The sequence below is a fragment of the Neomonachus schauinslandi genome, chromosome 7 (genome assembly GCF_002201575.2).
Source record: "Neomonachus schauinslandi chromosome 7, ASM220157v2, whole genome shotgun sequence".
Taxonomy (NCBI): Eukaryota; Metazoa; Chordata; class Mammalia; order Carnivora; family Phocidae; genus Neomonachus; species Neomonachus schauinslandi.
The window spans coordinates 120,848,604-120,875,187 of NC_058409.1; the positions used below are offsets into that span (position 1 = coordinate 120,848,604).

The window sequence follows — 26,584 nt, forward strand, 5'->3', positions numbered from 1 at the left end:
TTAGTCTCAGATTAAAGAGAAGAAAAGCTTTTGAGGATGATTTTGATAAAAACTGGGAAGTGGAAATCATGTTAAAATGAGTACAAGTGGAATGTACTGGGCCGCTCCGACGTCTCTCAACTTCCCAAAGGTTAGAGCAAGGCTGAGGTCCTGGTTCAGATGTAAATCTCTCTCCCCCGGGGGCCCCTTTCTCACTTTCTCACTGCCCTGGAAACATGTCTTCGCTGCAGACAGCCTTCCAAGGCTGGAGCCAAGCCTTCAGCTTCCTGTCCCTCGAGGTGCTTGCACACACCCCCACTCACCTTGTCCTGGGGCGGGTTCCGATTCGAGAGGCCACACTGCCCAGTTACCAACAGCCAGCAGCACACACCCTTCACAAACAGGAGTCCAATTTTCTGTTCCCGTTGGTGGCTCCCTTCCTTTCCTGGGAGGCCAGGTGGATGCCGCCTTGCCTGAGCTGGGCAGGCCTGGCTCCAGGCCGCGTTCACCACCTAGTACGTGGACACCCCACCCCCCGCGGGGGGAATCAGCCAACCTCTCATTCTCCTCTGCTCAAAACAGTGGGGCTTGAGGACCTCGTTTTGCCAAGTGGTTGTGAGGATTCCGGAGAGTGTACATGACGCTCCCAACAGGGTAGATGTGGGATTGTTACCCGTGCCTCGGTCCCTCCGGGAACCTCAGGAATGCCTCTTTCTGACCTGCACCTTAAAGGTGTAAATGCCTTCAACTCGGGTTAGATGCCCCTGAGGTCACATCCCACGGTTACCCAGAGGGGTGTTACATGGCAAGAGGCCTGCTTAGATGGACCGCGGGACCTGTTCCACCTGCTGGAATGCTGGACTCGATCTCTCTCCAGCCGGGTAACTTTCTCCATCCTCACGTCTCAGGCTAAGCATGGCTGGCTGAGAAGTCTCTTCCGGTGTCTCAGCAACCCCACCTCTCCGTGCACCCCACTTCTGTGCAGCTCCCCCCCCCACCTCTCGGAGCACCGAGCACAATTCTAATGCTTTCTTTGACACAGAATTTGAGGGGCGTCTCAGGTGCCACTGCATCCACGGGGCTCGGCACAGTGTCAGCCACATGACAAGGGCTTGGTCCCTACTCTTGAAATAACGACCTTGAAAAGCCAATACATGACAATGTCTTTCCTGGATGTAGGAACTACGTTACGGTACAGAGAGGTGACCCGCCTGGGGTCTAGTCTCCAACCATGGAAACATAAGGGATCCCCGCTGAACTCGCATGCCTCAGACAAGGACCAGAGGCTCCCTGGGGTGGCCCAAGACGCTCCTTCCCACGTCCACTGGGGGAGACATTGTTCACCCCAGGTGCTCAAGTCTTTGTTGCCTGCCTTTGTTCTCCCTCAAGGAAATTCGCCTTCATCCTCAGACCTCTTTGACAAGCGCAGGTAAAGGATAAATAGGCTTTACTGAAGTGACCACAGGTGAGAGCCCTCCTCCTACCCACCGTCCAACAACCGCACCTCCTCCCCGCTTCGAAATTTATGTCATTCTCTCTGGGTCTGTACCCTTCCAAGTGACCATGTGCATGACTAAGTCGTCTATTTCTGTCGCCACCTCTCTTCCCCCGTTGCATATCTGCTTCTCCAGAAGACAAGCCTTGCCTCAGGTCTCAGACAGTCACTCGGTGGGGTAGGTAGGTCCTGGTACGTCGCACAGGCCTCCACCGAGGGGCTAACACATCTCTTCTCTACATCGCAAACTTTCTTCTGGCAGGACAGGCCGCCCCAAAGAGCTGGGCCCGGGGCGCCAGCCTCCTCCAAGCTACAGCCTGAGCCCTTCCTCCCAGCGCCCAGGGAGGAGGCCTCTGGTGGGCGTGGCCTGGGTCACGTGTCCGTCCCTGGGGGCGGTCACGTGGCCGGACAGAGGTTCTGTCCACCGGCCGCTTGTACAAAAACTACACGTTCCGAGTCAGAGGACAAACAGTCCCCCGAAAGAAGAGGGATGATATTCTGAGTGAACAAAACAGTATTCACTACAGCCTCGCTAAACTAGAAAATAAGGAAAAAAAATCACGCTGTCTTCTTATACAGCATTAGCTGTTTTTAACACTTTGCCTTTTACCCTTTCAGACGTTTTTCCTGTGTGACGGTGTGTATATAAATATTTACACATTTCCATAAATATGTGTGCACATACATGAGGGTTATATTGTATATTCTGTTTTCAAACCTGATTCTTTCATTTAGCTTATTTTGAAAATCTTTTTTATAGCAATGGGATATTTATATGGCATTGTTCTTTCATGGATATTTAACACTCTCGTGTATGGATATATTATTTAAATTTCCTATTCCTTATTCCTTATTGAATTCCTTCGTTCTTATTCATTTATAAAACTGTTGATACTTTTCATTAAATAAGGGATGACTTTGAAAGCCAGGCAAAGATGTTTGGCACGGATTTGGTTGGGACTAAAAACCAACACTCGAGCTTCACACAGGGAGTCACTGGCACGCTCTCCTCAAGCACTCTGCAATCGACTTTTCTATGCCATTAAACGGGTCTTTTCCTACCAACTAAGGAAGATTCCAACCTCAAGCGGAGTTTTACTGCTCACACGCTACTTCCTCTAGGATGCGGTGCCGGCGGGGCCAGCAGGAGCTCAGAGAGGGGACTGCTCAGGGCTCCTGCTGGCTGGCCACCGGAAAAGGCAGCTGCCGGCTCAGGGCACCCACACCAGCAGTTGAACTCCATCCCGTGCCCTCAGTCCTTGGTAAGGATCATTAGACCCAAGGGAAACAGGATTTTCAGGAACTATAATAGGGATTTTGAAATATTTTGACACTCTCTGGGAACAGAAGTCCCTTTATCCCAGGAGTCTTTGTCGGACTCCTAGTGTAGGGAACTAGAGACAGTGGCACATTCTTTAATGGGAGACACATGACATGAAATGTGTCTTAGGCAAACAAATCTGGTTTCCGGTGAAGTACTGTGTGGAGGTGGGTTGATGAGCTGTAGTAGGCAGAAGTCCAAGACGGTCCCCAAGATCCTCAGCCTCTGCGGCACAGGCCTGCTACCATCCCATTCCCTGGAGTGTGAGCCCGACCCTGAAGGAGACAAGATGTCACTCCCATGATTAGGTTACTCATCAGTCGACTTGCGTTAATAAAAAGGAAGATTATCCAGGGTGGGCCTAACCTAATCAAGAGCTCTCGCAGGAGGGACCGGGCTTGCGGAGAGTCTCCTGCGGGCTTTGAAGGAGCAGGTGGCCCTTGAGCATGCCAGACGATACCACAGCCCCAGCCGACACCTGGATTTCAGGAGCCGAGTCTTCTCTATCCTTCATCTTCTCCCCAGTGTCTTGTTCAGGGGTTGGTTCCCACATAGCAAATCCTCGGGAAATGTTCACGAAGCCAATGTGTGTTGGCACGTGTCTATGAAAGGGAGCGCCAAAGCAATGCTTGGGAGGACCCAGATCATTCTGCATCCTTCCATCCTAACCACCCCAAAGCCTCTGAACAAACCCCAAGGGCTTCAGGCTGCCAGGCAAGAGGCAGTCATGTCACTGTGAATAAGATCCCAACACTTGGCAAATCATTTTACCTCCCCAGCCCTGTTTGAGAGGCTAGATCAGGCCATCACTTAGCTTCCTTCATTCGAGAGCTCATAGATATGTGGCCCGGGCAACTAGTGGGCCCATTTTCTGCTCTGACAGTCCCCCATATCACACCCACACTCCCCCAGGTGCCCTGTGAGCTGAAGTCCAGTGGGAACACAGGACATCTGCAGCGAGGGCCCGGGTCACTGTGCAGCAGCCTTGCATCCCTACCTCTCTCCTCCACGCTCTCTGGGTCTGACAGCTCCCTCCCCTGGCCTCTGCCTTCCTGAAGCCCATTTCCTTACAGGGCTTCCTGCAGCTCAGGCCTTGGCCCGGTGCCTGTTACTTTTGTTGCTAAATGAGGATATTTGAGCAAATTTCTTGAGCTCCCTGGCCTTCCTTCTCAGAGACATTCCAACCCAAGTTGTCTTTTAGCAAATTCAGAGCTGCAGCCCCGTCACCGGGCTGTCCCAGGAGGCTGAAGCCCTGGGCTGGGCCCTTGCTTGGAGGCGGGCAGCTGGGACACTAGGGGAGGTCACACCATGTGCTAGAAATTTCTGTGCCTTTGTACACCACTTGGAGCTTGAGCAGGTCTGCGAGACAAAGATAGCCAAATAGCAGCCACCTCATCCCAAAGACTGAGGCATAGTGTTCCTCTCACATCCTTCCAGGAAAAGACAAATGCTCCACGAGCCATGCACTTTCTAGGACCAAAGATGTCTCCGCGAGGGCAGGCAGGAGGAGGAGGAGCAGCAGGGAGTTTTTTCTGCTGCCTGCCCTGCGCTCTCAGTTCTTGGCTTGGCCGGGGCTAGGCAAGGGCCCAGGGAGCACACTCTGCTTGGAAATAATTTGCAACAACTCCCCTGAGTTCTGGAGGTTATTTGTGGAGGGGAAGGCAAAAGAGAGAAGAGAAAACACATCAAACCCAGACCTCATTGCATACTGTGGGTCCCCGAATCCCACTCTGACCGAATGGCTCTGGTTTCTGCTTCCAGAGTCCTTGAGATAAGAGAACTTAGGAAGAAGGCAGACGTGGAGCTCTGACGAGAAACTGGCAGGCAGACACCTGGGTACTGGCCTCTGCCCAAATCCCCTTACCCACAGGCCTGGGCTACCGGTCACAGCCAACCTGAGGAAGCCCCAGAAGGCCACTGAACAATCCTGGGGTCCTTGGGCCGGTCGTGTCTGACTGCAGGCCGGGGTGAGGGGTAGGAAAGGTCCACAAGGAAGCATCATGGTCGTGTCCTCATGGTAGGACCACGGCAAGTCACCCAGTCTTTCTGGCCAGCTTCTGTCTTCCCAAGCCAAACAGGCCATGCGCATCTGCTCTGGCAGTCATCAAAGGAGGGCTGTTACTAAGCTTGAACATGTGAACGTGGGGCTGGAGCCTAATGACTCACAGGGGCTATCCCAGAAGCCAGTCCATGTGGTCGCCTGAATATAGCCTCCTGTAAGCTGGAACTTCCGAACCATAGCCTGTCACTTCCACTAAGACCCACCAGCATAAGTGCCTTCAGACCTCGTACTTCACGGCCTCGCTGGGCTGAGGCAGGGCCCTTCTACTTCCCTTCTCTGTTTCATGTGTGCAGTAGAAATACCCAGTGACAATGCAGCTGAGTGACCCACGCTCTCCATCTTGGGAAAAAGCCACTTGGGAGTGGGCTGAAGCACCACAAATCCCTTGTTTGGGATTCTGATGTTGATGCCTTTCCTGCCTTTGATGAGCTCATCACACAGCCTGATCAGCAAAGGGTCCGGGCTGGTGCCGGGCACAGCCCAACCCCACCTCCATCCTCAAGGGCAACTACTGTGCGTCGGCTGGACTGGGCCGGAGCTGCAAGAGGCCATAAAGGGAACAGGGAACGGCTAATGCTTTGTCCAGACGTCTCTCCTATAAGATTGATTGTCTTTCTACTTGGAGCTGCCTTTATTTTTCCCCAGCAGCTGGGCCGCTGCAGGCTGCCCCTGGCGCTTCCCTCCCAAAGAAGAGCAGCCTTCTGGGGCAGGGGTTTGGCTGTCAGAGCTGAGAGGGGTTGCGAGCCGCTCCTACTCCCAATTCCTCTTCCTTTGGGAACTCGCAGTGCTAAAAACAAGCTTTCTGAGAACCATATTTTTCTGGGTTAAAGGTGAAAAATGCAGCATTTCCTCCAAGTGCAAAGCGCTGGGCCTGCCAGCTCTGGGCACATTTCCGAGATCCTTCCTCCCACTCAGGGAGGAGGCAGCTTGCTTGCAAGGGGGAGAAGCCATGAAGTGGGTGGCGAGGGGAAGGCGAGGAGGGAAGTGGGAAGGAAAGCACCCGTTACTCTGAAACCCGGGTGGCTCGCGTCCGGCAACCTGAGGCCTGTTTGTGTTGGCACGGGCCCGGAGGCTGGAATGGGCCCGGGGCCGGAAATGAAGAGCAAGTAAGAGGGTGGGAGAGCAGGGCAGCCATTCCGAGTGGTGCCCGACGGCCCGGGGTCGTCAAGCTGCCACTCACGGGCTTCTGGGACAGTGTGGGGACTGAGAATCCTGCAACCGGGCTTAGAGGAAACGTGTGGTTGTGAGAGTCAGTTTTAGTAGGAACGGCAAGAACGCCCCTGTCCTCACCCCCTCCCCTCCAGTCATCCTTGCTTAGGGCACATGGAAGTCTGGGGGATTTTCTCAGATCCTGACCAGGGGACAAAAGGTGGTTTTCAGGAACCCGGGCTTCACGATAGCCCTGGCGGGCAGGACAGGGATGCCGTTAACCTCCGAGCTCCCTGGCTACTCAAACCTCTCTCAGGAGCCCAGGGCCTAGGCAGCTTCTTCACGATTCTCTCAACAGAGCCGCTACCCAAAAGCTAGGGCACAAATCCTGTCCCCCTCCTAAATCCCCGTCCTCAGAGTAAGTATCAGGCGGAAAAAGGTGGAAAAAGGAGGGAGCACAGAGCACAGCAGGTGTGGAGGAGGGACGGATGCTGCCCCGTGGGCACTGCCTGGCCGGGCGGCCGCTGACAACTTCACAGACCTCATCCCCACTCTCAGGAGGACCGTGGCCTGGGGGGCCACCACCCCGCACCACACCACCTCTCTCAACAACCTATGACTTGCTGTGAGGGACGGATGGCATTAATGGCCCGGATCTCATACCCTTGCTGTGCCTGGCCCTTTGCTGGGTGGCTTTCTCTCCCCTGCAGGGGTGCAGTCTGTTTCCTCATCTCTTCGGTCGATGGACTTTGACTAATGGGATGTGGCAGAAGGGACACGCGCAGTTCCAAACGTAGGCTGTCAAAGGCCTTACACCTTTACCCGAGTGTCTTCGCCTTCCTCTCTAGTGACAAGAGCATACCAGCCTATCCTCTGGGCCCACGAGGAGGAGAGCCACACGGAGGAGACTCGAGTCACCTCACCATCCCAGCCAAGGCCATCCTAAATGAGCCAACTACCACACATGTGAACGGGTCCAGCTGAGACCCAAAGAACCACCTGGTCAAGCTTCAGAATGCCGTTTGTATCCCCACAACCACCTCCCCTATAAATGCATCCCGTATCTCCTGGGTTTTGTCCACCGAGAGGGTGAAAGAGCCCTGCTCCTGGTTTGGGATATACTTACCATGTTCTCTGATCCTGAGCACCCAGGTGATCCGCTCCTCTGGGGTCACCCTACTCTGCTGCCCTCTTGTCAGCAGGATCTCCCCTGCCCTCAGCCCACCATGGGGTCACCCTTTCTAACCCCTTCTGCATCCCACCCAGAGGGGAAGGTGGTCCGCAATTCTCCTCAGCTTCAGCACACACTCCCAGGTCCCTGTCCCCGAGTCACCGCATTTTTGTCCAGATAACACCTGCAGGGAATAGCGGCTCATCTACAACACAACTCTCCTGGCTTCAGCTCAGCTGCATATTTTGCCAAAATCACAATGTTTTATTTGTTTGGGGTTGTTTTTTGGGTGAGTTTTTTTTGTTTTGTTTTGTTTTTTGGCTGGAGACAATGGATTGAAACTAGACTATGAAGGCAACCCCACTCTCTCTGGGGAAGCACGGCTCCTAGCAGTCTCCATGGAAGAGCGCTGGAGGTGAGGGTGTTTGGGAGCTGGCAAAACCCACTTTCTAAGACATCCTGACGCAGAACCTTCTGATCGATTCCCTGAAAGGGACAGAGAATACAGACATGTTGGATTAAGGAATGTAACATGCTGGGCTGAGGAAACAGCATAAAAAAATTGTGCAAAGACATAAAAGTCCATGAAGAGTTCAGGAAACCGTGTAGGCTAGAAACTGAAGGATACAGGGATACATATAACAATATGATAATTCTGTATTTTCTAAGCTGAATGCTAGCAGGAAGATTTTGCAATTCATTAAACCAGGGAACAAAACAAACAAAAAAGACAAAAAAGATAAAAAACAGCCCCCTTTCTACCACGTGGCTTTCCTGTAAACTGCACTCCCCAGCTGACACCCGGAGGAACAAAGGAATTTCCAGGACTGTCGCTGCTATAATCACTGTCCTTATTACCATCGTTGTTGTTATTCCTCCCAGAGGGAGGATCCTGGTCATCGGAGGTCCCAAAGGTAAGAGGTAGAAGGCTGAAGCACGAGGGGAATGTCTCTAGTTCATTTATTCAGTTTTCAGAATTCTCAAAGTGCTTACCGCTGTGCTTCACCCAAAGCTCAAAGTCTCTGCTGAACGCAGGCTGCACACACCAGAGTCAAGTCATGACGGACTAATTATAGGCTCGTACGTGATTCCGATCCTATTTCCCTCCTCTTTGGGGACAGTGTTCATCTCACCTTTCCCTTAGCAAGTTCCGTCCTGGGGATCTGCCAGTGAGCCAGCTGTCTGCCGGGTCCCCGCCAAGGGCTCAGAGGAAGCACCCGCTTCTCCGGTTCTTGCCCAGACACTCAGACCATGCTGAGGACACCCCCTGCCCCAGAACAGCCTTAGAATCACCCACTGTGAGACTCTACTTGCAGGGATTGTGTCTACAGATCATGAATAATTGTATCGGTGTCCATTTGTGGACACGGCTTCTGCAAGCATCAGCAACATCTCCCCCAAATGAATAAAAGACTGAACGCATGATTCCAGCCTTCTTCATCTCCTTTATTCAGGTTCACTACAGACGTTCCCCCTCTCTTAAAGCAAAAATGACAGTGACCCTCCTCCGTAACACATGTACCTGTTAATCTGCTTATGTGGGAAGCTTCATGTTCATCTCCTTGAGCCATCAACATTTACTGCAAGAGAAGAGTCAGCTTCCCCAAGCTGCCCACCCCAAGATAACTATCCCACTCTGACAGATGTCACGAAGGGCCCAAACAAGTCTTTTCTGGGGGAAAATTTTTAGGAAGTGTGCAAAGAATTCAGGGTTGTCCACACAAACTTGCAAAAGTATACTGTGTGGACAATCTGCAGCTATAAAAATATACACATACAAAAAGACATCTACAAAATCATGGTGCCCGTTTTCTTCGATTTGCATTATAAAAAGTAGGGAGTTTTCATTAAAGGTAAACTTTGGTGGGGGCAGCATTCTAACTGTGACTCCATGCTTAGTCTCCCCTCCTCCTGATTTTCATGGAATAGTCAGAGCATACTGAACAGCCACTGAGGAGTGCAAGGAATTAATCCTAAATAATGCATGGGCCAAGGTGAGAAATTCAAGGTTCAAGGTCAAATAGTCATTCTGCTGTCAGTAAAAGTGTCATGAGTCAGGGAAGGAGGGAAGTATTTTAATACTGCCCTTTGGGTCTCTATTTTTTTTTTTCTTTCTGTTTTTATTCACTATGAATCACAACACAGTCACTGAGCTACAGCAGATAGGCTCTGGAATTTGCATTGAAGTGTGATCTCTGGCAGCCCCTGCACATTCAATGGACAAAGTTCGACGCTTCCTACACAGAGTATTCCATTGGGTTTGGCCCACAGAGTGTCAGCAGGAAGGGCCACACAGGGACTCCTGTCTTGGTTCTAGTTTCTCATCAGGGGGTACTTTCTCCTTGATGGGAAGAAACGCACCTGGCCGCCGTGCCTCCGTGCGTGGCATCAGGCAGGGTCGCGGGGCCCCGGGGATTCTCAGCAGAGAAGGCTGTGTCCCTTGGGCAAGCCCAGCTGGGCTTACTTGGCTCCACAGGTGTTGATGTTTTTCCCATCCACAGCGTCTTCGACGAGGGAAATGTGGTAATCGGTGGACAGGGTGAAATGAGAAATACAGCCCACGAGGCCTCGCATGTATTGCCTGTTAGTGTGCAGAGCGATTTCCTTCATTCCACCTGCCAGGAAGCAAGAGGGAGACGGGGTGAGCCAGAGGGGAGCAGGTCTCGTTAGGACACTTGAGTCTTCGCTGACCAAGGTGTCCCTCAACTGACAGGATGGGTGAGGGCTGTGAGCCCCTCCAACTGCTCAGTGCAGAGCATCTGTCTAATTAATAATAACCCTTGAAGGGACAGACGGACTTGTATCGACCTGACACACAACCAGGGGCTATAAATACCCACCTCACGTGTGACTGCTGACCCAACTGACCACTTAAAACCAAACAGTGCCTGGTAAATTTTGAAATGTTGTATAATGTCAGTGGAAGGCAGCAGATAGTTAAAGGTGATGTCATCTTAACCCGAAAGAAATACACTGATATTGAAAGCTTTCAATTAAGTTCACTTTTAGGAAATATCATTTGGATAGAGATCTATTTTCGTGTTTATGTGTCTGCACTAGTGGTTTCTAAACTATTTACAGAAATACTACTCATTCTAATTTTGAGAGGGGACAAGAAAGATCCTCCTTCCTCAGAGGGAACTGTCGGAGCTATATTAGGCAGGTTTTTGTTCTATAAACAAGAAAAGCATGGTTTTCCTGGTGGATCGGTCCAAAGCACAAAAGCATCTAAGTGCTTCCTGCCCCTTCAGCCATGAGTCAGAAGTTCAGAAAATGGAACAACAGAATATATGGCAAGCTTCCCAATTTCTAAGTATTTGATCTGGTGAAGTGCACCTCTTTGGGGGAACCCCACCATGACAACTGGAGGCCTAACAAGAAGACGCCAGCGTAATTTAGATTTGGTCAAAGGCCACTTACCCACATACAGAGCTCCATTGATGTTGAGCTGCCTCATCATGCCAGGTGATTTGCCTGTTCTGGCCCCATAGTCATCCACAGTTATCTTTCCGGATTGGCCATCCCTGCAGAGACCACCATTTTCGGAGCTTAGTTCAATTATGCATTCATTTTAATAAAACTCTATTCAAGTACTTACTCTGTGCCAGGCATTATGCTAAATGATGGAGGCGCAAAAATGAAAAAGAAAAAATTCCTGGCCCTCAGGAATTTACAAACAAAAAAATTCAAATTGTACATGACAACACCGTGTCACCACTCCTCAGCAGAAGAATGCCAGGATGGTGCAGAACACAGGAGGAGAGAGGGTCAGGGAAAGCTTCAAGGGACACTCTGTCTGAGATGAGCTTCGAAGGCTGGGTAGGTCAGGGGAAGGAGGAGGGTAACGCAAACAGGAAGTGGCAATGCTAAAGAGAGAAAAGACAGGGGGTTGGTACAGGCTGGGCATACAGAATTCTGGAAGTGGGAGGAGAGTGGCCACAAGCATTTCTCCTGAAGGGAGCCAGAGAAGAACAGAACCATAAGGGGAAGTGTGGTGGGGACATGGGGACACGTGATGAGTTCAAACAGTATTCTAAGCAAAATGGAAAGCCAATGATAGCAGGTAGAGGATTACTTTGGGGGAGGACAAAGAATGGCCGAGAAGTTTCTAAAGGGCCTAGAGAGTCATCCAAAAGCGACTCTGGGGACAGTGGAGTGGAGGTGTTCATCTGTGGCAAGGGCTTTGCCATTTTCTATGCTGGTTCCCCAAACTATCTGGTCCCAGGGACCTTCTTCAAAAAACCACCTGTTTGTACAGATCTTGGAGGACTGTACCAACCCAGGCTGCACTTTTTTTTTTAGGAGTTCCTTATTGATCTTCTAATCTTTTTTTACAGCAAACTGTTCTTGTTTCTTGGATTACTGGTCTCTCTTATCTCTCTGACATAGTAATATGCTTTATCATTTTTTTTATCATTTATCATTTCTTCATTCAAGTCTTTGTTTCCTTCAAATTGCTTTGTTATGTTGATTTGTTCTGCTATCCATCTTTTACATCGGAGATTTTTTCAAATGCCTAGTGATTCCTGACGGCCACTTCATAGTTAAGTGAAGAGAAAAAGCACTGGGCTGCCTGGGTGGCTCAGTTGGTTAAGCATCTAACTCTTGATTTCAGATCATGAGATCAGATCATGATCTCAGGGTCGTGAGATTGAGCCCCACTACAGGCTCTGCACTCAGCGGGAAGTCTGCTTGAGACTCTCTCTCTCTCTCTCTCTGCCCCTCCTTCCACTTGTGCACTCTCTCACTCTAAAATAAATAAATAAAATCTTTAAAAAAGAAAAAAGCACTAAAAGGCAGATTGGAGGCTCTGTGTGTAGATTCGGTTCTGCTGCCTGGGGCTTCATAGTGCTGGGATCTGGCTCAATCATTTTCTTGGGGGACACCTGAATTTTCTACTTTCCTTACTGTGGGGGATAGGCCTGGCTCCCAGCATTCTGGAATCACACTGGGGGAAGAATTATGGGGTTCTTAATATTCAACATATGAGCTTGCCCACAGTCCCTAGCTTTAGTTTATATAGTTTATACAGTACACAGTAGTCCAGTATTTAGTTATGCCTACTGCCACCAGCTCAGAACCTTATTTCACTTTCTCCAGAGAAATGCCTTTTCCTTATTTACCCATGGGTAGGGAAAGAGCAGTGTGCCAGCTAGATGAGGCAGAAAAGGGGCTTGGGTTCTAACTCCTCAAGTAAATTCAAGGAAAGCTTTTAAAACCAATCATCCCCCTTTTAGCCCCTCCTTCACCTTCCAGAGTTTCCCGGCTCTACTCTTTTTTGGGGGATACAATAATATAAATCCGGTTGGCCAGGCCTCACGTCTTGGTAGAAACTCTTCTAGTAATGAGCTTTAGAGGTAATCCTGTTCTGTCCTCACCCTCAAGACCATACACTGCCTCCCCACTTTGGATATGCTTCTTTAGAATCCCATACCTGAATGCTATGATGAGCAATGCCTCCAACAGCTTATCTTGCCTGACCAGCCTTTCCCACCCCCCTCACCATTACTCTAAAAAATTCCATTTTTCCTCCCACTTTATTTCATCTAAGAATTTTTCATTTTTTTTATCTCTGAAATGAGGCTATGTCGTATAATCAGTGGCATCTTAGGTTTGAAAAAACATGGTATCAACTTCTAAGGTAATAAGTAATGGACAGGAAAGTGGAGTCCAGCAAGGCTACTCCCACCACAGCCTATATGTGAGCTGAGGAGGAAACTGAGCATGGTAGCCCCATGGTTCCCAGCCTCGCTCTTGGCCTCACCCATGGACCTCCCCAGAAAGGGCTATGGTAAATGCTCAGGGAACCTGAACCACACACTCTATTCAGCTCAACTCCTAGAACCCTCATCTAACATGGCAAGACTGACATTTTTTTTACAGAGCTAAGTTTGGGCCTGCTCTTTGGTTTCTCAGAATATACTGTTAAGAATATGGACAGAGGAAGTAAAACTAATTTTAAAGGAATGATTCACCCGGAGTTAGTCAGAAGTCAGGGTAGTGACCTCTGTGAGGGGGGAGATATGTAATTGGGGCAGGGTGCACACAGCTTCTAAAGCTCAGGTAATGTAATGTCCAAAAAAAAAAAAAAAAAAAAAAGTGGGTGAGATGTGAAGCATTCCTCAAAGTCCACAGGCCCTGAAATCTTATCCCACTAGAGAGATCTAGATCTCGCAAGATAGCAAGGCCCTCTTCCAGGTTAGCCATCAAAAAGTTCTTTCTCTGGGTGGTCTCTGTTGAGTGCAGACTTGGGAGGTCAGGCCCTCTGGCCTGTCAGTGTTAGGGAAAAGCAAGGGGGACCTTAGTAACAAAACGCCCTGGATGACCCGGGTCAGAAGCAGTAGGATGCCAGGCAAGGGTGGGGAGCAGGACTTTGGGGCCACAGGCACGTGGACAGCACATCTGGCTCTTGCTGAGCTCCAGCTCTGTCTCACCCTGTGGTGGGGACTCACCGGACAGCCTTGACTCGGTGCCACCGACCATCACTGAAGGAGCCATTAACCATGATGGACGCCACGCCACTGCCCAGGTTATAGCTAATGGCATAAGAGAAGAAGCGGACAGAATCAAGTGAAATACAGATAGGCAGGCAGCCACGAATGATTCCCATTGCAAAAAGTCCTTGGAACTCAGAATGTACCTTCCTTAATACAAAATACAACGATGTCATAAAAAGCATTAGGTTTCCAGGCTAGGCCATAAATGATCCCCCCACCCTCCAAAAAAAAAGTTTTTCTTAAAATTCTAATCGTAGTAAAATATACGTGACATAAAATTTACCACTTTAACCGTTTTCCAGGGTTAGTTGGGTAGTGTTGAGTGCATTCACATTGCTGCGCAAGCCATGTCCAAAAGTCATTTTATCTTGCAAAACTGAATCTCTGCACCCCTGAAATTACCACTCACCATCCACCCTTTCCCTGGCCTCTCACCGTTCTGCTTTCTGTCTCTGTGACTTTGACTATTCTCGATAACCTCATACAAGTAGAACCATGCAGTATTTGTCTCTTTGTGAATGGCTTCTTGCATTTAGCATAACGTCCTCAAGGTGTTTGTTGGTTGGTTTTGGCCCCATGTACAGAAGCATCAGTCCTATAGTATCAGGAACAAGAAGGGCTTCATCATTTGTAATGTGTTTACTAGGTCAAATACTGTCTCCCCCAAACCTCAGAATGTGACCTTATTTAGAAAGAGGGTCTTGGCAGATGTAATTAGTTAAGATGAAGTCATCCTCGGTTAGGGCGGCCCTAAATCCAATACGTCCTCATAAAAAAGGGGAAATTTTTGGACACAGGGACAGAAACAGGTAGGAAAGAATGCAACACAAAGATGCAGGCAGAGATTGGAATGGTGCATTTATGAGCCAAGAAACACCAAGAATTGCCAGCAACCACCACTACCTGGGAGAAAGGGATAGAACATTCTCCCTCAGAGCCCCCCGAAGGAACCAACCCTGCCAACACCCATGTGTCGGATTTCTCTCCTCCAGAACTGTGAGAGAATACATTTATATTGTTTTAAGTCACCCAATTTGTGGTAATTTGTTATGGCAGCTCTCAGAAACTCATACATGTGTTTTCACTTTCTGAAAAACAAAACAAAACAGAACACAACACGGCAGAGTGGGCTAAGCCCCAAAGAGATCAGGAGGATCTGCCCCAAATCCCAAAGCTTATGGATAGGACTTAACTTGGTGTCTGATCTGCTCCTCCCTCCCAATTTTACTCTGCTATCAGGCCTACTCAGTAGCTTTGTATTTTCTATTTCAGTTTCCAGATACCCTTATACCCTACAGGTCTCAGAGGACGTGCACATATTGTTTACCAGAAAGAAATATCCCTCTCAGTCCAGTGCTCATTTAATAATTCTAGTTTAATTCAATTCAACAAATATTTCGTGAGTGACTACTCCAGGCTGGGCACTGGGCCAACTGCCTAGACCTCCCCTTGATAATGTAATAAAGCCTAATGTAATCACGCTTTTTAAAGAAAATGTGTTCCACCAGGGCACCTCTCCTCAGTTTATAAGAGGACATGTCTCTCTGTGACTTCACTGGCCAAGAAATAGGAATGTTGAAAGGAAACCTGGATTAGTAACTGAGCTCTTGCATGCACTCACTCTGAGAAAAGAGCAAGAAGAGAAAGCACTTGGCTTTCCCCAGGGAACGCACGATGGGTCATTTCTGTAATCACGGAGGCTCCAAGGAGTCCTCCAGCCCACTGACACTGAACCAAGCACACAACTTGGGTGACCTGATGAGCTAGGAGACATAGCTGTCACTCTGATCCTGAAAAGTTTACGGCTTCCTAATGCATTTTCCCACCCCCAGTGTCTCCTTGTAAGAAGCAGCCTGCAGGTGGGATTTTCAGATTTCATTATTTAGTGGCCAAATGACTTTTTGAAGGAATGAATGATGATGAAGCAGGGCTGAGAGCTGATTGGCAGAAACTGAGCCGAATCACCAGGTGTGGCTTTAATGAAAGGCAGTGAGGGGTAACAGAAAGGGTGTGGGCACTTGGATTGGACTAGCCTGCCTTGATTCCCAGGCTTGCCAATGACTAGCTCTGTGACCTTGGCCATTTGCCCGATCTCTCTGAGACTGTTTCCTCCTCTGTGAAATGGGGGAATTAATACCTTCCCTAAAGGACTGTAGGGAATATTACATAAAAGAGCATGGCACATAATAAGATCCAAACAAATAACCCCACCATCCCCAATACACGCAGTCCTTAATGCAGCTCATATCCGAGGTTGACAATATATCTGGAGGAACCAGGAGTAAATAGAAAGTTGCCACCAAGAGTTAAACTCATCAAGCCTCTCCTGGGAGAGTAGTCATGTGTGAGAGTGAACCAACAGGCTGTAAATATGTAACGAAAAAGGTCAGGAACACCCAGATCTCAGAATCAAGGTGACTTGGAGATAATCTCAGGGACGCTAGACTGGAACGTGATTGTAATCCAGTGAATGGAAACCTTTCAGCTGTGTTTGGACAAAAGACGGGCTTTCTTCTCCTGTTCTCCAACCTGATAACGCTCCTATTCATGCAAAGAGCCAGAACGTGCTCAAGGGAGTCAACAGTGAACCCAGCAGCCAGGACTCCAGCCTCATTGTGAGGTGGTGGTTGGGGAGGCAGCTCGGTTGGCCTCTCCACGGCCTGACTCTCCCACGCATGCACCCGCTCTATCCCACCCTCCAACTAACCTCCTGCTTCCCCAGATACCCTGTCACCCTCTGTTGTTGTTGTTTTTTACAATAATAAAAGACCAAGAATAGTGGTTAGCTGCTTTGGGAGAGGGCATGGGGGAGCTCTCTGGGATGTGGGAAATGTTCTCTATCTTGTTCTGGGTGGTGGTTACACAGGTGTCTACGTGTTTAAAAATTTTTCAAAGTCATCAAGCACTTGACATTTGTGCACTTCATGGAAGTTATACCTCAGTTTAAAAAGAAAAAGTAGAAACATATGAATGAATGAATCAATGAACAGACGAATGCATGTCTGGCTTCTCTATCAAGGCCTTGTGAATCTGGTTAGCGGGACTTGGTTATTCTGATCCAAATTTACCTGCTCAATTTGCTGTGCCCGGGAAGCTATGAGGCTGAGCACCGAGGTGGGCCACCAGGAAGAGCCAGCAGGTGAGGCCTTTTGGAAACCACGCGGCTGCTTCCATGCCGTGACTGCCCCCTACTTAGTTGTACCCCCTTTGAACTGCCACACAGGGCGTTTTACTAATGTCAGATCTCTTCCTTTTCTCTGTTGCATGAAAATGTTATCAAGGTCACATGGAAAGAGTGGGAAAGCCTGTCAGTCAGGTGGTTTTCACAAACCTGTTCACTGGGCTTTATGCCCCATACACAATCATAAAACATAATGAAACAAAACCACCAAAAACTATACTCTTAGCCAAACACTTTGATTCCCTTTCTTCTACTTAATCTTGTACATAGAAACCCAGAAAACATTTGCTCCAAGATAACAATTTTAATAATCAGTACCACCAACAGCTAGATAGGCCAGACCCTGCACTAAGCCTTCACATGAATTAACGCATTCAGTCTTCAGTCCTCACGACTGTTTGCTTCTCGCTTCTACAGAGGCAGGGTAACTTGCCCAAGGTCACGTGGCCACATGTCTGACTCTGAAGCCCAGGAGATTGACCATTTCAGACCCTGCTTCTTAGGGCGCAGTTCCTAATCGTTTCCAATCGGATTCTGGCCCCCACAAGGCCCTGGGCCGTCAGAATCTCTGGGTGGTGGTTCCAGGAATCCACCTCTGAGACCAGCTCCCCCCACCCCGCTGACTCTGTACAATGACATTTTCAAACCACTGGCCTGCACTCTAATTCCTTTCCATGCCCAGCCTCCCGCGGCGCTTCCTATATCTGTGCTGGGTGAATGGATGTGTGAAGTGACTGCCCAGAGGAAGGAAGGGAGGCCGAGGCAGCGACGTTGCAGCTCCAGGCCCAGGGACGGGTGGGAGCAGACGTCCACCTCTGTGGGGGGCCAAGCGGGGCATCCTTCACGCAGAACACAGCCACCACTCCAGGCTAAAAGAAACACATCGGGCCCATTTTCAGAATCCGAGGGAGAACTGGCAAAAGAAGAAAAATGCAGGGATGCAGGGGAGCCGTCAGAAGGGTGTCCCAGGGGTGAGGGAAACGGGGGCTGGCCAGAGCCGGTGGGGAGCTGCGGGGCAGCCCTGAGCACACTTCCCCTGTCCGGGGCCAGCGGCTTAGGGGGGAAGCTGGGCCTCCCACCCACGGCTGAGCTACTGTTTCAGTTCCTTTTCTGGGCACAGTCAAGTACTTGAGGCCTTGGTGAGGTTAACCACAGGAAAACCACAAGAAAATGGCTTCGCGGCAGCCAGCCTGAAACTGGGGTGTGAAGAGCTCTGTGTTTGACCTCAGGGCCAAGGGGGGAAAGGGAGCCGAGACGGTGCTCCCACTGGCCGGCCTGGAGCCATCAACCACACACTCTCTCCCAAGTCCCCGACGATCACAGGATGGCATCCCTCAGCACGCTCTGCTGTTTAGGAGCAAGTGTGATGTTGGACAAGTGACATTTCCTCTCAAAATGCCTTTTATTCAAACTGAAAGGACTTAACATTATTCTACTCGGGCTGTCAGTAATCCCTGTGCACGATCCACAGAAGCCCCAGAATTAAATCTTCATCTTCTCCACAGGTCAATCATCTTTGTTTTGAGTCCAACTGAGTCCATATCACTTAGTGACTTTGTGCTAGTCACCAGAGGGGGAATTAAAGCAGGAAAAGCCAGAGAAATTCCTCCCCCCATAGAGCAGATAGACCATCCAGAGACCAGGCAGGGGTTTCAAACCTTAGCGGACACAGAATCACCTGGAGAAACAGCTAAAACAGACTGCTGGGTCCCACCCCTAGAGTTATTCTGGTTCAGGAGGCCAAGGGTGGGGCCTGAGAATTTGCATTTCTAACAAGTTTCCCGTGACAACTGATGCTACTGGTCCAGAGACCATGTTTTGAGAATCATGGGTCTGGACAAGTATTTCTTTTTTTTTTAAAGATTTTATTTATTTATTCATGAGAGACAGAGAGAAACAGAGGGAGAAGCAGGCTCCCAAGGAGCGGGAAGCCCGATGCGGGACTCGATCCCAGGACCCTGGGATCATGACCTGAGCCGAAGGCAGACGCTTAACCATCTGAGCCACCCAGGCGCGCTGGACAAGTATTTCTAACCTCAAATGAGGACGTACCACCACAGTCTCTACTGAAGCTTCCGCATGTCACACAAGCCAGTGCCGGCCCTGGGCAAACCCAGCTCCCACCCACTGTGGTGGGGAGGAGTGGTCTAGGTCATCCTTTAGCTACTTCACAGCTACATGTGACAAATCTGAGAACAGTCTCAAGTGACTCAAAAGAGGTAAGTACTTCCAGGACTGCCTTATCAGTATCACCCAAGAAGCATTTGCAAAAATCCAAATGTTGGGTTGATCTACTGACGCGTGAATCTGGCTTTGCAGGGGGAGACTGGAAGGCAGGCAATCTCCTTCCCAAGGCCACACAGCTAATAGGGAGCAGAGTCAGAATTTACAGGCAGGTCTCTCGACTTTAGTTGGTCTCATCTGTCTGAGCTAGTTGGAGCTGAGTACTCATATCCATGCTCAGCACTATCAAAGTCCTCTTTCTACTACATCCTAGTTTGCAAGTGGGGAGCATACGGCAGCAACATTCTAGAACAGGGGTCAAAAAATGTTCTGTAAAGGGCTAGATGATAAATAATTTAGGCTTTGCCATAGAGTCCCTATTGAAACTACTCAAGTGTGACACCGTAGCATGAAAGTAATCAGATAATATATAAGTGAATGAGTATGGCAGAATTCCAACAAAACTTCATTTACAAAAATGGGTGATGGGCTGGATTTGGCCCTCAGGCTAAAATTTGCCAACTGATGCTCTAGAAGGGGATGCTGGAAAGAAACACCAGGAGCCTCAAATAAGCCTGGTCCTTCAGGCAACAGTCCATTCCAGCAGACTGGGTCCTGGCTCATTTTGGCATCACTCTGTTTGGCATGATTGGCACTGTCTGAGAAAAATCACAAGGTGATGCTGAAGACAACTGGAGAGCGGTTACCTGAACACCAGGGCTCCATCTCGAAGGCCCAAGGAAATGAAGTCACTGTTGGGTCTCATGGGGCTGTCTCCCCTCCACATCAACAGACCATCTTTGGCAGTTGTCTTAAACCTCATGAATGCATTTGATCTTGATCCTGATACCCTGGGGAAAATACACAAATAATTGCAACAGATCAACCAGTGTCCACCAACGTCCATTCTGAATAGTCCCAGTTTTGTCTGCCAGCCCCGAGGAGCCAGGTGTAAGGGCAGTCTGGCATTTCTGACACGTACTACCAGGAAATGAAAAATGGCATCACCACCACAAGCTACACGATGGGCCTAAAATTCTGGATTGCTCATTTTGCAGCAGTGTTCCCCTCCCCACATGTGGTGAAATTCCACGAGAGGGCACTTGATGAGTCACAGATTAGCCAGACTCTGGCCAATGCCAGCATCGAGGCTGTACCCTCAATATACACCTCAGTCTTCCCTCCTTCCTGTCCCACCCTCAGGGGGCTTGGAATAGTGTTCCCCATTCCCCAACAGAAAGTGAGCTTCATAATTGCCAAGAGGTTCAAGTTGGCAGCTCTCTGGGCTATGATCACGGCTACAGATATCTCGCTCTGGCAGTGACTGTCCTTGAGGGCAGAGGAGGGGCGACCGGACAGGGGGCAGAGTGTCAGTCAGACAAGGAAGGTGGCTCAATGGGATCATGGTCTTGAGGCTGCTGGGGTGGAGGCAGGGTGGAGAGGAGCAGGAAGCTGAGAGGAACGGAGGGGTGCTCAGACGGGTCAGTTCCTGCCCCTACAGCCATGGCTGGGGAGAGGATCACAGGCTTACGGGTTCTTGCCAATTCCTGGGAATAGACTAGTTCAGAAATCTAGTCTCACTAAGATGACCAGGGTTTCATCTGATATAAGGAGAAGGGCAAGCATGAGGTCTTTAAATAAGAAGTGAGACAAGAGTAAACATAATTCAGTATTGCTCCTAATATGGCACTATTGGGAAAGTCTCCTTTTCTATTTCCCTATCCCTTGTACCATCCCTCTGTCTCGCCTACTTGCTCAGGAGCTGTGGAGTGTATTCAGTACAGACCCTCCTCAACTTACCGTGGGCTTACACTCGGATAAACCCATCATAAACTGAAAATATCCTAAGTCAAAAATGCATTTAATAAACCTCAGCTACTGAACTTCGCAGCTTAGCCCAGCCTAACTTAAATGTGCTCTGCACACTTCCACTAGCCTACACTAGAGCAGAATCATCTAAAACAAAGCCTATTTTCTAGTAAAGTGCTGACTGTCTCAGGTAACTTACTGAACAACATACGGACAGTGAAAACCAGAACAGTTGTACGGGAACAGAACGGTTGTAAGCACATCGGTTGTTCATGCTCGTGATGGGGTGGCTGCGTGGGAGCAGCGGCCACTGCCCAGCCCCATCAGAGAGGATCCTATCACACATCGCTAGCCTGGGAGAAGATCACAGTTCAAAATTCAAAGTATGGTTTCTATGGAATGCACATTCCTTTGGCACCATTGTAAAGCTGAAAAATCATTAAGTCAAACCGTCATAACATGGGGACTATCTACAGCGAACAGTGGAGGGGTATCTTGTCTAGGCTTCCCAGAGCCTGACCTAGACAGGAAGAGATCAAGTTTACCTTCCCCATGCAGGGCCTCAGAGTGAAGCAGGGAGAAGCAGGGTCCATAATGGTGACTTTGCCACCAGGCCCGGTGCAGAGAATCCAGCCCTGGCCCACTCCCTAGAGATCTGCTTTTTTCCATCTTTAACTCCGGGTTCCTTCCTTCCCTCACTTGCTTTGGATACATTGATTAGTGTAAGCCAGTCATAATGGTTCCATTTCTCTTGCAGTGATTGGTTTAGGGGTGGACACGTGACCATATTGTTCGATGACATAAAGGAAATTTATCAGAAGGATTCTAGGAAAGATTCTTTTCTTTTAAAAAAGTGTTGCATGAAAAAAATTTTTACTTCCACTGGATATTGCCCTGATGTATAGCCACTTTACGAGTGTCTTATGGACAGCTGTCTTATAGCCATGGAGGGAGTGCCCCTGGAGAATATCCTGAGGATAACAAGGCAGAAAGATGGAAGAGACTTAGGTCTTTGATGATAGAGTTGAATCTCTGAATCAATCAATCCAGGAACCAGTCTAAGTCTGCACTGCTTGTTACATGATCTAATAAATGCCCTTCATGTTGAAGACATTTGAGCTGAGTTTCCTGTTACTTGCAGCCAAAGGCATCCAACGGAAACAGACCCTGATCCTGACTTTTACTTGCAGCTTCACGCACATGCATATGTACGCACATGTACCCACATGTACACAATTGTTTTGGTTTGGGGCCCTGCACCTCCTATTCTCACCAAACCCCTCTACTCCCCCAAACCACCTGGTGCCTTGTACTAAGCCCCACGGGGCTGAAGACTTGGGCCCCTTTCACAAGGCCTTGTTTTCTGGGGACTGAATGCCCTTGCATCTTAGGGGAGAAAGGGCTAAAGAAGGAAGAAGCTCTCTCTGGGCCCCATGCCAAGACAACCTAGATAAATACAACATGAGATTAAAGAAATGAAGTGATGCCTGTCTGGTGTGCGTTCAGAGTTACCAGGTCCATCCAATGCCCCGGAATTTCTCTCAACCACTTTTGTCCCTTGAAAAGCTCCCAAACTCATCTAGCCTAAGAACTGGGTGCCTTTAGCTTAAAGCTTTGCCTTAGTCTGTTAAGATGTAGTCAACCTGAAGAGGAAGGAAAATTCTAGAATGATGGTGCTGGTGGCAGGGTGGGGGATGGCACCCTGTAAACTACAAAGAACTAGAGGAGGAAAAAGAAAGAGAGAAGGGCAAACTGAAAGCACCCCATATGAGCTTGGCTAGGGTGAGGACTCTGCCTAGGACCAGTCTTTCCCTTGTGAGCATACAATTCCGAACCAGGAGCTTGGACTCCAGAGCAGGGCTGGAGCTTCTGTCACTGGCATGAAAAGCCATGGCTAGGACTTGGGTATCTCCTTGGACCAGGCTCTTGTATCCACATGAGGAGAGCTGAGAAGCCCCTCACCGAACTGGCCAGAGCCTGAAGAGGACCGTGGAGCTTTGCTGAGGAAGACACAAGGTAGCACGTGGACTCCAAGACTGTCTGGTGGCCACGGGGGCACTTCCGCTGCTGGCTCCAGGCAGGCTCCAGGCAGGGCTGCACATTGTGGCCACAGGGCAGTGTGGAGCTAACTGCCCGGCCTGGGCAATCACACTTAGAACCCTGGCTTGGGGTGTGCCAAGTTCTCACTGCTTCTCAAAGCCCCGATATTGGAAATCCCAGGGCTGGGCATGCTCGTCTCTCCAGGCCCTCTGACCAGAAATGGTTTGGGTTGTTTGTAACAGGGTTGTCTGAAAGGCAGCACTTTTCAAGTTGAATATTTTTGTCTGTTTGTTTTGTTCTAGTTTCTATGTCTATGTCCACCCCCCGCCCACCCGCCAAAAGGCCATGTCTCAATGGCCTTCTTTGAGAATTATCTTCTGGCAAGTAAGATAAGGAAAAGTCCTGGGAAAGACTTTGAGGAATCGACCCCCACAGAGATGGGGAAGGTGCCCACTGTAATTTATTACCTCTTGAGGATATCTGGGTTGTCGTAGATCAGATAACTGTGGCCCATAAACTGCGGGATCTCGATGGCTTCTGTGATGGCTGAGATAGAATAGAAAATGGAGGTTACGTGGTATTCGGCTCTCTTGACCCCAGCCCTCAACCCCAGGGCAGGAAAATACAAAGGAAGCCAGTTCCTGGAAATGGGACATTTAACAACTTGTCAGCCCCTTCCTCTTGTCTGCACACACACTTGGCCAGGTTTGGAGCTGCCTGTCATGGCCTGGGGTTGGTGTCTCCCTGTGGTCGCCTCCCTGGGGCTGGCTGTCACTGTTATTGGCCTCAGCACTACTGAGAAGTCTTTGCAGTATGTTGAAACTTGAACTGTGCCCAATTATTCTTGGAAGCCAAAGAGCAGGTCGTGGGCCATGTGGGGAACAGCTGGGGATAACCCTAGATATTCTCCAAGGGAGGCAGAGAAAACAATCCCCAAACAAAGCCCACCAGGATTTCATGATCTGAAGCCAATCTGCCCCAGGACTCCTACTTCTTCAGCCATGACCTCAAGAGATTGGTGAAGTAGGCGGGATAAGGCTTTGGCTCGTTTTTTTTACAAATCACCTTCCAGCGTCATGTTTTACAGGATCTTCACCATATTCTCATGGAGTAGCAGGGAGTACGGAGGAGGGCTGGTTATTCCCATTTTACAGAAGAGGAAGATAATGCACAGGAATCATCAAGGATTTGCCCAAGATCACACAGCAAAGAGAGCATAAGACCATAAACCAGAAGGGCTCTCCTTAATTCTGGCCCTCAGCCCACATTTGACTTTCCAGTATCTTAGAAGTGTATTTCCTTCTTCCTAATGTCTCATCCCCTTGTTTTCCTAAGGAATCACCCTTTTCACACAGCAACATCTTTCTCCTCTTTAGAAAGACATAGAAGTGACCGTTGAAGGAAATTAAGATAGAATGAATCTCATTTTCAAAGAAATGTGCAAAACGAGAGAGAATAAATCAGCTTATAAAACCAGTTAGAGTTTCACAAAAATATGTGGTTGAAGCAAAGAAGACACTGAGCTGACTCTACACCCAGGGGAGAAAATGTATAATTATTTGATACTATGAACAGTAGGAGAGTTTAAACTTAACTTCTAATTATGAAAAGAGAAAGAGAGAGACAGAGAGGGAAGGAGAGAGAGAGGTAACAGCAAACCCCCAAACCCAGTGACATTGAGTCCCAAGGATAACTTCCTCTGTTGGCAGGTCACCCACAGCAGGTTCCCACAATGTTTTCAAAAAAAAAAAAAAAAATTAAAAAAAGGAAGGAAGGAGGTAAGGAGGAAAGGAAGGAGGGAGGGAGGGAGGGAAGAAGGAAGGAAATAAAAGCAAAGAAAGAGAAATGGAACTTTAATAATTTCGGAGGTAACTCTGAAGAAATTGCTTTAGTGCTGACACATCTCAGCTCTGATCAGGGGGCTGCCAGCCCAGGGGGGCCTACTGGAACCAAGAAAGGCTCTATCTAGTGCAGCAGCCCCCACCTATTCGTGGGCTTGCTAGCCACGCTTTCAGTTACTTGTGGTCAGCGGTGGTCCAGAGGCAGATGATCCTCCTATTGTCAGAAAGTCAACAGAAAGTCACCATGCCTGCGTCACTGCCCACACTTCATCCCACCGAACAGGCATTCCATCTCACAACATCACCAGAAGGGTGAGGACAGTCCAATAAGATACTTTGAGAGAGAGAGACCCCAGTGACATAACTTAGATTCCATATGTTGTTACAAGTGTTCTATTTTATCATCAGTTATTGTTGTTAATCTCTTACTGTGCCCAATTTAGACTGATCGTAGGTAAGCACGTCCAGGAAGAAACATGGAATATATAGGACTGTACTGTCTGTGGTTTCAGGCATCCGCTGGGGGTCTTGGCAGGTTCCCTCCCCGCAGATCAGGTAGGGGAGCGTGACTGTAGCTTCAAATTCTGGCCACCCCACCAGCCTCTCTCCCTTCTGGTTAAAGAGGGTAAGAGGAAGAGGGGAGGAAAAGGAAGGGAAGTAGAGAGAGGTAAAAAGAGTGAGATGCAAAATAGCAGGAGCTGAGGAGAAGAATGAATGGGAGGAAGGAGAGACAGGCGAAAGGAGAAAAGAAGCTGCCAAGTAAGGAAGGGAGAGCCAGGTGCCTGGGCAGCCTTCGGGTGGGGGAAGGAGCGGGGGTGGGGAAGCAAGGCAGGGAGGGAAGGAGCCAGAGGAGTAGAAGTCGAAATGAGAGGGGGAGAGAAGAAGAGGGAAAAGGGGGCTTGTAGGTGGGATGCAGGCCCCTAACTTCAGGATAGGAGTGCCCAGGAGGGAAAAGGAGAGGATATCCAAGCTGTCAGAGTGGCGGTTCCCAGAGCTAAACATAGCCAAGGCTCCCCCACTGGGTTTGGCTCACCCCCAGGGTGAGAGGCGCAGGCCCTGCTGTTACTGGCCATGGGTGTGGGCCTGTTCCCCTGGACTCCTTGAAATGGTAGGATGTGCTTGTCACACGTCAGCGAGGCACACAGAGAGCCTCTGCGGGGTCTGTGTGAGCCGGGCCCAGCTGCCTGCCAAGCCGGGCTCAGGCGCTTCCCGAGCTCCAGCTGGGAGGCGAGCGCCATCTCAGGGCTGGTGGCTCTAGAGGGAGGATTCCCGCCTCCTCCCCGGTAGAGTGGCCGAGTCCCCCACCACTTACCCCGTTCCCCTCTGCAAGCGCTTGGCCTGCACGGGGTGCCCTCCCTGGCAGGAGCCCAGAGCGCTTTCGCAGTGTCACCTGGAACGTCCTGTACTTACTATTGAGGCAGTGGTTCTCGCACTCTGCCAGCCGCCAGCATGGAACAGAAGAGGGGAAGTCGGAATTCCACAGGTCACCGGAAACCAGCCTTGTTTCCCCCATAAAGCCCTGAGAGGGCCCAGCCGGTCCTCTCAGGGGAATGGGAATAGGAATCCCACAGGGATGGCTGGAATCTCTCTCAGCGCACTTAGCACCAACTCCCCTCCCTAAGTCTCCACTGCATAGTGGGGGTGGGGTGGGGGCGGACAGAGAAGGGATGTGTCCGTTGTCTGACACTTCTGAGGCTCCCCTGACCTTGAACTAACAATCCCCATTTATTCTAAACCTGGAGAAACAGTTCTTTGCTGAACAGTTACTTACCTTGTCAATGATTATTACTTTTCTTGCCTCTAGGCTATGCGTGAA

At 49.5% G+C, this 26,584-nt stretch overlaps 1 protein-coding gene across 1 annotated transcript; it reads right to left on the reverse strand.

Annotated features, from left to right (window-relative positions):
- Window positions 1-9,294: 9,294 nt before the first annotated feature.
- EGFLAM (EGF like, fibronectin type III and laminin G domains) lies at window positions 9,295-26,235 on the reverse strand. The gene is made up of 6 exons (XM_044916944.1): window positions 26,179-26,235; window positions 23,395-23,473; window positions 19,786-19,929; window positions 13,630-13,713; window positions 10,598-10,701; window positions 9,295-9,792 (listed from the first exon to the last, which is right to left on the reverse strand). The coding sequence occupies exons 2-6, from the start codon at window positions 23,439-23,441 to the stop codon at window positions 9,638-9,640; spliced, it is 534 nt and encodes a 177-aa protein (XP_044772879.1). The 5' UTR covers window positions 23,442-23,473; window positions 26,179-26,235; the 3' UTR covers window positions 9,295-9,637.
- Window positions 26,236-26,584: the final 349 nt, after the last annotated feature.